We start from the raw sequence: 15560 nt of genomic DNA on the forward strand, positions 1-15560 counted from the left end.
ATTTCATAGAGGTCAAATACATTTGTAATGGTCAAAAAAAGCCCAGTCTGATTTTATTTTGGAGACATATGAACTATCCTTATCAGAAGGCTCTATATCACTTATTGGTTATTCTGTTAAGCCAATCCCTATTAAAAAAGGACAGAGTTGGTACTCTGAGTCTTTTCTTATCAGGTACGTTGCCTTTGTCTGAGAAGTCTTCTTGTGAAAGTGTTCTTACTCAAGGAGTAGAGCATGGCTTTGTAAATTTTCCTCTTCACTGTGTCAATCTGCCATCAGATTTAGTTTCCAGACCTGTGACTGTTGGGATATTGATGTTTTACCTTAAGAAGGTATTTATTTATTATTTATTGCCTATGACCTAGGTGATAAGGTTATGGATAATCAACTAATAAACTGACAAGCCTTGTTTGGATAAAAAAAATCTTCCTATTGACAGTGAAATCCATGATTTATATCTGCTTGTGTAGTTACCAAAGCTATGTCAAAATGAGCTATTGAAATGATGTCAATCAGGAAATAATTCCTTTAGCTGATACATTTATTGGTCAGCTTTTTGATGAGGTTCACTTTGCTCCTTGTATTGATCAATCAAGAGGTATTGATCAGTGATCCTCATTTTACTACTCATTCTCTCCATTCTAATCATTCATGGTGACAAAAGGCAATAGCTATTTGTTGAAAAGGAACAAGATCCTGAGATCTGTTTGTTTCAGAGGGCTATTAGTGAAACTGAAGCCACACAAGTTCCAGTTTGCTACTTTGCTAACAATGGGGTCCTTATGAGAAAATGAAGACCACTTGAGGTACCTTGTAATGAGGGTCATGGTCAGCGAACTATATAGTTATTGTTCCAGTGTCAAATAAACAGAAAATTCTTAGTCTAGCCCATAAAACTCCCTTGGCTGGTCATTTAGGAATCAATAAGACTTATCACAATATCTTTAATCCTTTTTATTACTGAAACTTAAAAGTGATGTTTCTAAATACTGTCAGTCTTGTTACACTTGTCAAATGGAAGGTAAACAAAATCAGAAGATGCCTACGGCTCATCTGCAATCTATTCCAGCATTTGACAAACCATTTAGCACAACTATGGAAAACTGTGTCAGTGCCTTTCCAAAGACAAATTCAGATAACCAATACTTGTTGACCATAATATGTGCATCCACAAGATTTCCAAAAGCAATTTCTTTGAGAAATTGTAAAACTAAAACCACTGCAAAAGCTCTGATAAAGCTTTTTTTTAACACTTGTTTCCTTGCCAAAGTTGTCCAGTCTGATCAGGGATCAATTTTAAGGTCTGGAGTTTTTCAAGAAGGTATGCTTGAATTAGGCATCCAACAACTTAAATCTATTCTACATATCATGCTGAAGTCAAGGACTTTGGAAAGATTCATCAAACTTTGAAAAACATGATTCTGTACTATGGTATTGACACAGAAAAAGTTTGAGATAAGGGTATTCATTTGTTAAGGGTATGTTGTTAGAGATAGTACAGTTTATGATTAAATCAATATAGTTGTAATTATCCCACACAGCCAGGATGTAAATGATGGAATGCTATCTGACTAGTGAGCAGAATTCAGAAATATTAATCAAACTGGACCAGAAAGTTTCACATTTACAACAACAGGAATGGAGTGAACTAAAGCATCTATTATATAAATATGAGCACTTTTATTTCCTGATGTTCTAATATGAACAAATAAAATCTGTTATGATACTGATATTGTAGATTCTACATCTGACCTGTGAAAAAGTATGGTATAGCCGCTGAAGAACATCTGAGGACAAAAATTCAATATTTAATGGAGAATGATTTTATACAAGCAAGTTAACATAACTGGAGTTCATTATATATTCTTGTGCTTAAACCAGATGGTACATTCCGCATGTGTACTGACTTTAGAAAAGCCAAGTGTCACCAAATGGGTTAATTTCCAAAGCCATAAATAGGTGATTGTATTGACAAAATTAGAATATGAAATAAGTTACCAAGTTTGGCATTTTAAATTGACTCTTGTATCTTCCAGTAATGAAAACAGCAAAATAAATTTTGGAAATGAGCATTGCAAGTATATAGTGATGCAATTAGGAGTGAAAACTTCTCTGGCAACATTTCAGCATCTAATGAACCCATTAAAATCTGTTCTATATAACTGTTATGCATACATTGACGATATCATCTACATCAATATCTAGAAAGATCACTTAGAAACCATATTTAAATTCTTTGATTGACTCAGTGATAGAAATCTGACTGTCAATTTAGGTAAAATAGTTTTGTCGTGCTTGTGTCATATTTTGTTGGACATACTGTGGGACAAGGTCAAGTTAAACTGGTAGAAGTTGAGGTCAAGGTTATCTCTCAATTTCCAGATGCAATTTTTGATGCAATTTTTGGGTAAGGCTGGATATTATCAGAAATTTTGTTTGAATTTCTCCAAAACTGCAGAGTCTCATACAAAATCTGATGAAGATGAAATCAAAGTTTCATTGGTCTGACATTTGCCAGGAATTTTTTGTAGTATTAAAGACCATACTTAAAAGTGCATCAGTTTTTTCATCTCCCAAATTTCAGCCAATTATTTAAAATATCTTTTGATGCCACTGATTTAGAGGTTGGTGGAGTACTGAATGAAAAAATATAATAATGGTGTTGATCATCCAGTGTTTTTTATGAAGAAATAAACACCAGAAAAATTATTCCACAGTTGATGTGGAATGTTTGGCTTTGCTGTTGACTTTGCAACATTTTGAAGTGTATATTATTAGTTCAGCTATTGTCTGGCTATTGTATTCAATGATCACCCCTCCACTTACTACCATTATCAAAATGACAAATAACAATCACTGATTAGGTGGAATTTATTGCTGCACGAACACACAACTATGACATTAGACACATCAAAGGAAAAGTTAATATGATTGTAGATGCATTCTTACTTGTTTAGAAATACTATATTGCTTTATTTTGTTTATACTGAGTGTAATTAAGATAACTGTCATTCATACTATATCTTGCTATTTCAAACTGGAATATTATAGTATCATATGCTTATTTGACAAATATGTAACAGAAAGCTTTAATGTATCTATCTTTTTTTCTTTATGAGGGGAAGTGTTATGTACATTTGGGTGCTTAACTTTCGTCTTAACTTTTGTCCATGACAAAAGTTGTACTTTAGATAATGTAAACAGAAGATTTGTGTAGTTACTTTTGTCCATTATTGTAAATTATAAATAGAATGTTATCATAGCATTTGAGTTTTGGAACAGTCCAGGTCCAGTCTTGTTTACAATTTGAATGGAAATTTCCCTTGGAATGATTCACATCTATGTCAAATAAAAATGTGTATAAATAGGGATCTGAAAAACAAATACTTCATTAACGTTTTAGTTCTGTCTGTCAGAAATAATTCGAAAGGAATTATGCAAAAACTCATTGGGATGACTATAGTGCTCATTCACGTTTTAGACGAGCACACTATTTTGGATTATTGTGAACTCATTCAAAGACTGGATTACATCATTGTGGTACATCAGAGCACTCAAGGCTATTGGAATTCTACATTCTATAAACTTGTTATAAGACATCTTAATGACTATTTGAGATTACATTCTCAATACTGTAAGTGTCCATTGATTTTTCGCCGTGTATTAAGTTGCTGATTTTACCTACATTATGGTGTGTGTGTGTGTGTGTGTGTGTGTGTGTGTGTGTGTAGGTTTATAAACTTCTTAGAAACGAGTATTTCCTTTGTAGGTAGTACACATTAGAAAGTAAGCGACTAAATTATAAATATGTGCTAAGCTAATCAGTTTAAAATACCAACTTCCATCTCTACCAATTAAATTCATCCAAAACAAATCCCTTAAAAATGTTTAAATAAATTAAACCTTTAATGAAATAATTTATTAAGCTTTAAGTCAAGCGTCATAACAAAATATTACATTACCTTTGGCGGGATAGGTGGTTTTACTGGTGGTTTCGGCACATTCGGAAGTGTGACGTTCCACATGGTAGCTGGGTCGTATGGTGTACCACACGTGTCGCCTAAAATGATCCCACATACTTCGTTTGGTGTCAGAACCAGGCGCTCCGCCACGCCAAACAGTTCATCCTGAAATTATTAAACATTAACATAAGCAAATCTCTGCTGAACCACGTATCTGTGGTAAATACACATCAGCTAATATTCTTTATTACCAGCAAATCTTTGTTTCGTAAGGCAGTTTTTATAGACGGATATTCTTAAGTCCTCCATCAGTTGCATTTTGTTTTTGTCGAATTTAACAGCACTTTTAAGACGTCACTGGCCAAATCACACAGATGGAATGGGAGCTAAGCGCCATTCCAAATGACGCTTAGACAGCGGACATAGGCTGGCATGGGCGGATATTAAACCCGCGACTTTGGATTATGAGTCTACAGCTCTACCAATTGAGCTGTGGCGGCTTTCGATACATCGTACGAAGGTTAAAACTCGCTCTTAATTTCTTGTGGAGACCGTGAGATTTGGTCTTATGTGCAGTAAACCTCTTCAAACAATTCTGAATAAATATACCAATTTAAGAATGCGTTTGGCGTTAGAGAAAAGATCGAGTCTTAAACTGCATCGGCTATAGTGGTCATCTATATTACATACACACGCGAAAACAAATTACATATACTTGGGATCGACTCGCAGAAAACAACTGGAATCAAACTTCTGATTGACCTGCTTCCATGAAAAAGGAAATCACACGGACTCGAGATTTCTGTATAAAATCTATTTAAAATCCAGAAAAAGTAAATTTATATATCAATCTCAATAACTCCTTTTGCTTTTGATACTATCTCCTAATTAAAAAAATGAGTCATTACATAATCTTCGTACATTCAAAATTAAGAAATGTAAGGGCTATGATTGAAGCATACCAAACTTATTGAATGACGTAATATAATCTGTCCAAAGAAACATTTCAAGGAATCCCCTTAAGTTGGCCCACAAGCTTGCGCAGCGACTAAAACTAACGAGAATGCGAATGACTAATCTAAACCCACATTGTTCATTACACCGTGTATTTGGGTCACATTACCTTAAATGAGCATCGTAGAAATTATATATTGTAATCAAGTCAGACTGTAAGAGGAACATTTATTGAGTTATAGTAACTGCATCTTGGTAAACAAAAAACGTGATGAATTGCAACTGGAACAACCAGTTTATTTTTTGTTGGTTTGTAAAATTTTACTAAAAGCAACTAAGACCAAAATCTTTCAAAGCTGTTTTAAAACATCCCTTGTACAGGAGTGCGTGGACATGCGTCTTTTCAGCATAGTGTTCATGTAATTCAAACCAAAGACCTGATGGTCACTCATATCATCGATAAGGAGACCAACAAAGTAAATCTCCGCTTTTTTTTTCTGACCTTCCTACTACCAGCATTGTCAGAACAAAAGCGCAGATCTACTTGTTGGTCTATTCGATAACTTATCGATGACACAGATAAGTAGATCTCTGCTTTTTTGTTGTTGTTGCTTATCGGATAATTAGACTCAACGTTTGTAGTTCGAAATAAACGCGTACCCTGGTGTTTTTAAGCATGAGTGTGACCCATTATTGACGCATGATAGATCCGGCTTGAGCGTTTTAGGCTGGTACATCACCCTTAATTACCTTCTTGTGCCACTTGCTTAATTTCCTGCTAAGGATGCTGTCCACTTTACTGTATGTGAAATTGGTTGACATTTGCACCTTATTGGCCAATAATATCACACCAAAGTCTATATCAACTAGGTGGAGCTAACAGAACATGTCACTCCTACATGTGCATAATGATAATTGAGTTAAGGTTAGATTTTTTCAAAGTTATCTTAGACGATTATTAGAGGAAGATAGATATGCTTATACTTTAAATGAATTAACTTTTTTAATCCCGTACTGGCATTTGTTTGATTGCCCATCAAATTATCAATTAGACAAAATTGGGGAACATAATGCGGTTCGCGTCAAGTGAAGTGGAAAAACTTTGGAACTGTGTATTAGAGATATTCTTAATTTGGCAAAATGATATAACAATCTGGAATCTATTAACATTTTATCCGATTAACTTCTCTTCAAATATCGGCATTTGGTTGCTTGCGCATCAAATTAAACTGAATTAGACAAAACTAGTAAATATGGCGGCTCGGGAAGCCAGGTGTCAGAGGTAAATATAACATTTTTAATTAATGTGTCATTTGGCAGTGAATAGAGCTGAATTTTCTTTTTTTTTTTTTGTTTCAGTAAGAGAAACGACCTGTTGGTAATTCTTTTCTGACCCTCCGACTCCAAAAACAGAAAGTTTGTGTCAACTCTGAGGTGAAGGAGAGCAAGTTCACAAAAAGTTGTTAGAAAATTAAAGGAAAGTGAAAAAGTCAACTTCCTCAGGTGAATAATGTTTTGAAAGATGGAAATGGAGTGAATTTGTCTTTTTAATTCATACATTTCTAATTTGTTATTTTTATCTCTTTTCGAAGTTTCTCGTGCAGTAAATCCTATCAGTTTGCTGGTATTTTAGAGACGTTTTAATGTCTCTAAAAAGTGTACTGTAACAAAGCGGAAAAAATACTAATGAATGGAAGCATTCAAAAACGAAAGAAAACTAACCCTCACCGACTTTGATTAACGAGAGAGATTTCGCATTGTTTTAACACACAACGGACAAACAGGATTTCCAACGCCATGTGCTGCTTTAGAGCACAGAAATACAAGTAGGGTTTTCAGTGCCGAAGCCATTTGAGTAAGGTGTCTCGCCCAAGGATACACCACGGTAGGTGACCCAGGCTGGTCAGACTGTAGGATTCGAACTCGCACCTTTTCGGTAGTCAGTCAGGCGCGCTAATCACTGAGCCACCGCGGCTCCCAACGGAAGTGATCTCAGCATTCTCATCATTTAGCTCTCGTCACTGTCTGGTTCCCGGACTGTGAAACCAATGTTTGCATCATTTAGCTCTCGTCACTGTCTGGTTCCCGGACTGTGAAACCAATGTTTGCATCATTTAGCTCTCGGCACTGTCTGGTTCCCGGACTGTGAAACCTATGTTTGCATCATTTAGCGTGTGTACAATAGTTGAAAAACGTATTTCATAGCTTAATGACCATTTCAGTGTCCACGTGGCTGGTAGGAGCAGGTAGACATTACGCATACAGCCCCCCCCCCCCCCCAAGAAAACCCCAAACCTACTACAAAATAGCAGATCTGCTCAATGTCTTCCTTTTGTTCTACAAGGAGAGAAATCTGGTTTCTTCAGTACTTCAACACCCCAGCTAAATCTTTTTTTTTTAATTCTGAAATTTTAAACGGTGCAAGATAAAGTTAGTCTAAGCTAATTTCATTTTTATCCAAAGAATTCTGACACATCCAATTCCCACATGAACGGAAACTTAATCACTCCATATCAGTATCATATCATTTCCATATCGCTCATCTAAGGTAACCAGTACGGGTGAATGGCCGAGTGGTCTAAAGCGCTCACCGTCACGGATCATTGCCATCTCACCTCTGTCTGCGTGGGTTCGAGTCTCAGGTTAGGCCAATGTGGGTATGTGAGAAAGCTTGCCATTTGCTTCTCGTGGGTCGGTGTCCCCCCCCCCCCCCCGGGTTTTCCCGGGTTCTTCCTCCCAACATTTTTACTGGCCGCCATGTATAGCCTATTTTGTGCTGAAAAATAATGGCGTTACACCCTACAACAACAGCCAGGTAATTAGGTATGAAACGACGGGACTGTGTAATATTCTGGAGGCGAAGTCCAGATATTTTTTAAAACTTGATATTATGTTTTTTTTTCTGTTACTTCAAGATATATATTTTTAAAGCAATATGTAGATATATTTAGTTCTTTGTTGTCCAGACGAGAGAATGAATAAATTTTTTTTAAAGCTATTTGGGCCCGGATTTTTTTTTTTAATACTTTTAAAATAAACCCAGACGCCATAACCTATCCCCTCCTTCCTTACTATAAAAATGAAATATTCAGTCCCTAAGGAGGGAAAAACGAAGCAACCTCAATGACTTGCTTTTGCATATCTTCTTGCTTGTTGCTGCATATTCCACCACACCCCAGCCCACACCCCACCCCACCATCCCCAAACTTAACTAATCAGTCATACATGTAATTCAAAATAAGTAAACGATATGACGCATCTTTCAGATACGACTGCACACAAGAAGTTCGGTAAGAAAAACAGTACATAACTTTAACCGGACGAGATTTGACACCACTAAGGGTACACATGGGCGGGCTCAGAAGGAGTACAAGCGTCTCACATGCCACTGGCGAACAAAAATATGTTCATTGAATTTCCTCCCGGGAATAAATGAGGTAACTGACATACGAAGATTACCACACTATCCCCGATGTCTAATTTTATTTCCAATTCGGAATAAGAACTTGGTTATAGGTGACAACACGTACAAGTCGTGAGATACATATATGCGTGTGCTTCAACAACTTATGAGTAAACAATTAGATCACCGTTAACATCCGTTTGTGAATTAGACTTCGTTGTTGACATCTGTTTTACTGGTTGATCGGGCGAGAGATAATCGATACAAAATATTTGTGTGACACAGTTACTTTCCTCTCATATAGCACGGTTTCTTATATTATTTTTTCTTTTCTTGCCCGACTTTGAGGTAGCATATACGCCCATTCGTATGTGCACATCCAACGATATCATATATACATGATTAAGCTCGGAAACGCGATATAACGATTTATCTGTCATGTGTGGGTAGGACCACACGAGGGGTCATAAATGTAATGGAGCGCAGAATTGTCGAAAAGAGTAAGTTTGGTTCCAGCATGAAAACGTATAGTGTGTTAATATTTGCCTGTGGCGCGCGCTTGTGTGTGTGTGTGTGTGAGAGAGAGAGAGAGAGAGAGAGAGAGAGAGATGTAACCTTGAACTCTATTGTTATGCTTTCACAAACTCTCTTATCTTCAATTTTGAAGTTTTTGCAAATTGCAGTGGAGAATTTGACTACTTCTTCTTGTGTACTCCCTTGCTTAACTAAGAGCTGAAGAAAATTCACAAACAACTTGCAAATGTCACAGTCTATCACGCTGAACTTTGTTATCGCTCCACACTCGTACTCCCTTTCTTCAGCAGCTTTTTTAAAATCCAATCCCTCAAGTTTAGAGATCAAGGATCCAGGATGTTGTTTGAAAAACAAAGGTGCGGAGGACACCATCAGTAAAAGCAGGGAAACTGACAGTGAAATCCCGAGGTTTAGTAAAACCAACTCCATCTTCAACAGCGAGTCGAAACCTGAGCAGTTGCATGTATATGGTCACATGATAGAGCATATGACTTACTATAAACAGATTACCACTCCAGAACACACGGTACTGATTGTATGGAAAAATCGGAACCTGTCTGGAAATGGGTGAACATAAAATAGAGTATATATGGGTTTTACTGGATTAGTTGACAATGTAAGTTATTTTTTAGGAGAAAGAATTTTTTGAGAGCTTATCCTACTTGTAACTGATTTTTTTTAGAGTCATTGTTTTATTGATGTAATTTTAATCCTTTAACAGTCATGACTTTGGAACCGTCATTATTGAAGTTATCACCTGACTCTTTGCCGGCCGAGTCATACCAAGGACTTACAAATATGGTACTAACAGCTGCCTCGCTTGGCGCTCAGCATTAAGAGGTTAGTGTTAGGACTGGTCGGCCTGGTTTCAGGATAATGTGACTGGGCGGGACATCATGCTACATGTCTGCGACATGATGCCCCAGTGCTGGACATCACTATAAACTGCCACAATGCCGACATCGTAGCGATATGACTGAAAAATTGTTAAAGCTTCGTTAAAGATCAAATCACGCAGAAGCTGTCATCCAGGTTTCATATATACTGATAAATATAGATCTGATCATGAACACTTATAAATTTAAAGTTATTGAATTAAATATCATGGTGTTTGCATTGGTTTACTATGGGAACTGAATTAGTACCGTGAGGCCTCCAGGGTTGGCCATATAAACGGAAGAAACCAAAATGAACTAGAACGAAGCCAATGGACCGGGGCAAACCTATTAGAAACCGGAAGAAGCCGAGTAACCGGAGCGAACATATTAGAAACTGGGACGAAGCAAAGTTTAATGTTCTGACATATTCTGGGTTTATTTTAAGAGCAAAAGATACTGATATGTTTGTGGAGAGAATACCACTTTGATGTATTTTTTTTTCTGTGTAATTATGATAATTTATTCTTTTCTGACATTAACTTTGTAACTTTTAATGTAAATTATAATGAAGTAAATGATTATAAAAGAAGATAAACACTAATAAGAAAAAAAAATCTATAAGGAAAGAAGGCAAAACCTATGTGACCACTTCAGCGACTACAATATGGGCAAAAGCATCCTATGCTGTTGTATTATTACCGTAAAATAAATGTAATGATGCATACCACTGAATTATTAACATGATAAGTCTGATTCCTTCTTTAGCTTTCTTTTACATCATATCTGTCACAGAAATGTGTCCTTAATGTCAATATATTATTGTACATGAACGATAATGTACTCGGATTTGTTACCGCGTGCAGCATTGCCCACGGGTGGTGTATTTTCGTCTTGAACATATAAAATACTGAGATCGGGTCACCCAGTGCTGCACGAGCAGAAGTGCATGCTGTCAGAAACCCGATATCCACAAGTGTTTTAGCTCTGGATTTTGAAACACACGTACGTTACTTAAGGGAAGACTGGTGTTGTTTTATAACAACACAACGAGATTGGTCAAGAAGCTATTCACTTTTAGGATGGTCCACTGATCAACAAAAACATGTAAAGTAAAATACCTTACAATGAGTTCTGAATAGTTAATGGGGGCGATATACAGACAATGGGACTTACCATTAAAAACATGGCCCTGGCACTATACGGACAAATGAGAATTTAACATGGTGGACCACTATAGGACTCACGGTACTAATTCAACTCCAATAGTAAACATATGGAAACACTATCATATTCAAAATTCAATAGCTTAAAATTTCTAAGTGCTGATGATAAGACTTATATTTATCCATGAACAACTAACCTTGGTGCAAGCTTCTGTGTGGAGGACACCATTTGAGCCGCGAAATTTTTGTTTATCTACATGTGCATGAAACAACATGTTATTGATTCTGCACCAAATGAATCAGGTGCTACTTGAGTACTCCTAAGTCAAGTCTGTAAAAATACTAAAATTGTATCAATAGAATTTTGTCAATATTTAAAAAAAAATTACAGATAGGATAAGCTCTCAAAAGATATTTTTATTAAAATTTTACTTTTCATTATTAACCAATTGTGGACCACCAAGCCCGTATATACTCTATCATTTGTGCACCCATTTCTAGACTGGTTCACGATTCTTCCATATAATAGTACAATGTGTCCTATACGGACATGGGGAAATTGAACATGGGAATTAAAGAGGGTGGGCCACTATACCTACAAAGGAAAATTGAACATGGGAATTAAACAGGGTGGGCCACATTACGGACAATGGTAAATGTAGTATGATGAGTTTGTCAACGGCCAAGAGGAATGGAACATAGGATCTGTCTACGGACAAGAGTTTTTAATAGGGAAAGAAACAACAGAAACACAGACTGATACACATTTACAAACAAACAAACAACTATATACAAGAAAGACAAAAAAATTGTTGGTGCAAAGAGAGTAGAAATCTTTATAGACATACGAGTCGCCATGAAAAGGGCCTTTTTTTTTTTTGTATGTGCTAATGTCATTGTCTTAACATACAAAATATCGCTCAGGTCTTCTCTTTCTCAAACGTATTCTGACATACGGACCGTATATTAAGACTCGCTTCAGACAGCCTTGCCTCTCCATTTATATTCTTCGTTTCCAAATGGCTGTATCTGTGATCTTCGTGATAGCCCATACTGATCTGACATACATGAGGTGTGTGTGTGTGTGTGTGTGTGTGTGTGTGTGTGTGATTTGGATTTTTAACGTAGCTTTACCAATGTTTCAGTCATATCGCTACGATGTCTGCAGTGTGACAGTTTATAGTGATGCCTAGCACATTATCCTAACACCAGGCCGACCAGTCTTAACACTGACCTCTTAATGGTGAGCGCCAAGCGAGGCAGCTGTTAGTACCATTTTTGTATGTCTTTGGTATGACTCGGCCGGGGTCGAACCCACAATCTTCCGCATTCGAAGCGGACGCTCTAACCACTAGGCCACCGGAGCGGTCATATACATGAGATAGTCCGGGTTGAAGGGCATCGACGATATGAGGGTATACGACGCTACGTTAGTCCCCGTCTTGTTGTGAGAACAGGTGAATGGAATGAAGCAGTGATGGGTATTTATAGTGGAAGAGCGGATCGAAACATCTTGACCTCTTTTACCAATAAAAACACGCGTTATAAAATTCAGTCACGGTGCGGAGTCTGTCTTCCAATCAGAAGAGAGCTACATGTGACGTCACATTCCCTATATAGGAGCGATAGCGTCTGTACGCAGTGAATCGATGCGACAGAGTTGGAACATGACTGAAACTAAGAAGACGATGAATTTGGGTGCACTGGCCGTGGAGACGAGGAGTGATGGCCAGCAGTGGAAACCAAAGCAACAACAGTGATACTTCCAGAAGAGAATGATTTTAATTGGAATTTAGTGGATTTTCTCTCTTCACAAGAATTTGTACCGGCACAAGCTCCTTCGCCGCCTTCTCCTTTCTTACATCAAGTCGATGATTTTAGACAGAGGTAGAAAGAAGAATTGGATAATTTTTTGCAACAGCATAGAGAAGCAGAACAAGCCTTTCTCCTTCAACAGTAACAGCAAGAAGAAGAGGCAAGAAGAAAACGAGAAGAAGAAGAAGCAGAAAAGAAACAATGTTTAGGAGACAAGGAGGACGGTGAAAGTAAAACGGTCATGGTACTATCACACACTTTGGCAGAGATACGGAGTCTGAAACAAATGTATCAGATCTTTTTAACTTGACACAAGAGAAAAAGACCTTCCCGAGTCAAACAATCCAACCCCGTCAACATGCCCACTACTCATGTGATACCAACAGTAGTGATCTCTGCGAAATCATTGACGGTAGCAGGCCAAGAAGTAGGCCTTGGCTGTGGCAAAGGTATAAGGCAGTTAAAGCTCATTGTCTCTCGTTCCTTAGTTTGTTTTTAAAAAAACAAAATAAAAAAAAACATTCAATCAAGTTTCACAACACATCACTAAAAAGTTCAATGGCTTCTTTTCTTTTCACTCTCTCCATTTGAATTTCGTCACTGTCACATGCTGTTTTCCATCTTCTTCACCTTCTTACCGTCTTCTTTTCTTTCTGGACCGGTATGGCTTCTTCTTCTTCTTTTTCGGAGGTTACCTCTTTTCCATATTCGGAACCCCTCCATATAATCCTCTTATTTATTGGATCGATTCTCCTTTTTCTTAGGACATTCTGAAAACCAATGTTCTTTCTCCTGACAATGATAGCATGTATCTTGACCTTTGTCTCTTTTGACGCCTGTCTTACTTTGACGTTGTGGACATTATGAATATCAACGTCCTTTCTTCTGACATATATAGTAAGTGTCTGGACTTTTATCTCGAATTAAACCTTCGTACAACACCTCGCAAAGCTTTGATCACTTGTTCGATCTGTGTTGTTTTTTCCATCTTCTTGAAGGATTGAAAGTAAAAGGAATAGTCTGAGGGAAGACACTTAACCTACATACATATATATATATATATATATATATATATATATATATATATATATATATATATGGGATCATGGCTTTTGAAATTTAGTCATTTGTCATTTTGCAATCAAGATGAAACGATCGCCCAATATCATTGAGAAATGAGGAGAAAGTAAGAGGCAGAAACGTGACCGATCGCCTCGCACATGAGCTGAAGTCTTGGCTCAAATTCATGGCAGCGATTTTGAAAACGACATGAGTGAACCGGAATCCACACCATCTACGTCTGTATCCAGACCCAGAGAGTCTACGTCACACCACCATTATCATCTGAAAAGTATTACTACATTCAAGAGAATGATGAAAGTTCCTCCAGAAAACTACGGCCTACAATTACACAATGAAGTTTAAGGATTTTAAGTCAGACGTACCGCTGAAAAAAGCAGAAGGGTTTATCACCGATTTGTGAGGATCTTTGTTAACCCCACTGAAACGACAATGGGAATCCAAAGAAGACGACCGCTTGAGACTCTCCATTTGTCATGACAGTTTATAGTCCGCCGTTTGGATCGAGTTTAGCAACCTAGCAGATCTAACACTTTCCAAAGTCATTGACAAGATTCAACACGTGCAGCAATCCAACAAGTTTCACATCACCGATGGAAAAGCTACACTGTTCATAATCCACGTTTCTCTTCCCAAAGGAACCAGGCGCAGAAAGGTGTTATTAGTGGACAAACTTCGCAGCATCAAGCGTAGCATTGTCCAAATTAACAACACACAAGACAAGATGTGTTTAACTCGTGCCATCGTCGTCGGTCGAATGTATGCTGACAAGAACGACACGGCATAATGGATATGCAAATATTTCAAGATGTCTTGACTCCACGCTACACATTAAAAGTGCACACGCAAGAAGTGCGTGGGAAAATTGTTTCGATGTGACCATTTCAAAGACGGAAAATACATTCACGTCTATTATCACGACGAACATTTGGATGCCATCACTAGTATCACAGGATAACTCTGATACAGGTATTATTGTGAGAAATGTGACTGTATAAAAATCGAGAGCAACACAAGCTTTGCGGATCGAAATGCCAGGGATGTTTGGTCTCTAAACCCTGTCTTGGCGAGGAACAAAAACAAGTGCACTGCCCTGCTTGTCAGCGAACCTTTGTCACCCCTACACGTTACCAACAACATCTGAAGACACAAGGTTCACAGCGGAAAAGTGCTTGCCAACTGCTGAAATGGTGTTCTACCTGTGGACAAAGCAAACGTACCAATAGTGCAAAGGCGCGCATTTGTTCAGGGAAGAAACGGTGTCTCATTTTTCGCCAAATCTTGGACTTGGAACACGAATGCTACAGTCAAAAATATCATCTTCAACAGGAAGATGAGGAGGAAGATGACAGCAAGAAGGAAGGGAATTTCATCTTTTTCGATTTGGAATGCATGCAAGAGACTGGCATTCATATTCCTAATTTCTGCGTGGTTCATCGAGCTTGCGTGAAGTGCACCCAAGAACCGATCTTTATTCCTTGCCCTCACTGTAGCAAGATTCCTGGAGGACGCGCAAAACCCTTTCGAGGACCGAACACGCTGACCGATTTTGATCAATGGATTTTAGACTCTATTGACGACACGTGAAGTCAACAGGACATCGAACGTTACGGAGATTGCCATCGCCATGCCACGGCGATAGCTCACAATTTCATGGAATACGATGGACAATGTTTTCTAAAATACTATAAGGAACAAAGCACCGAACGTCCTAAATTCATTTTGAACGGAGTCAAAATCATTTCCATGCAAGTGGGACAAGTACAGCTTA

At 37.7% G+C, this 15560-nt stretch overlaps 1 protein-coding gene across 1 annotated transcript in view; it reads right to left on the bottom strand.

Annotated features, from left to right (window-relative positions):
* The window catches only part of LOC149776997 (sphingomyelin phosphodiesterase-like), a 38132-nt gene extending 28803 nt beyond the window's left edge, over positions 1-9329 (bottom strand). The window contains exons 1-2 of the mRNA XM_089941752.1: positions 8935-9329; positions 3963-4127 (exon numbers count right to left, since the gene is read on the bottom strand). Of these exons, the coding sequence (XP_089797878.1) occupies positions 3963-4127; positions 8935-9282 (513 nt within the window). The 5' untranslated portion in view covers positions 9283-9329. The remainder of the gene's footprint in view (positions 1-3962; positions 4128-8934) is intronic.
* Positions 9330-15560: the final 6231 nt, after the last annotated feature.

This window comes from Sinohyriopsis cumingii, chromosome 18 (assembly GCF_028554795.1).
Source record: "Sinohyriopsis cumingii isolate HCF-2022 chromosome 18, ASM2855479v2, whole genome shotgun sequence".
Lineage (NCBI taxonomy): Eukaryota > Metazoa > Mollusca > Bivalvia > Unionida > Unionidae > Sinohyriopsis > Sinohyriopsis cumingii.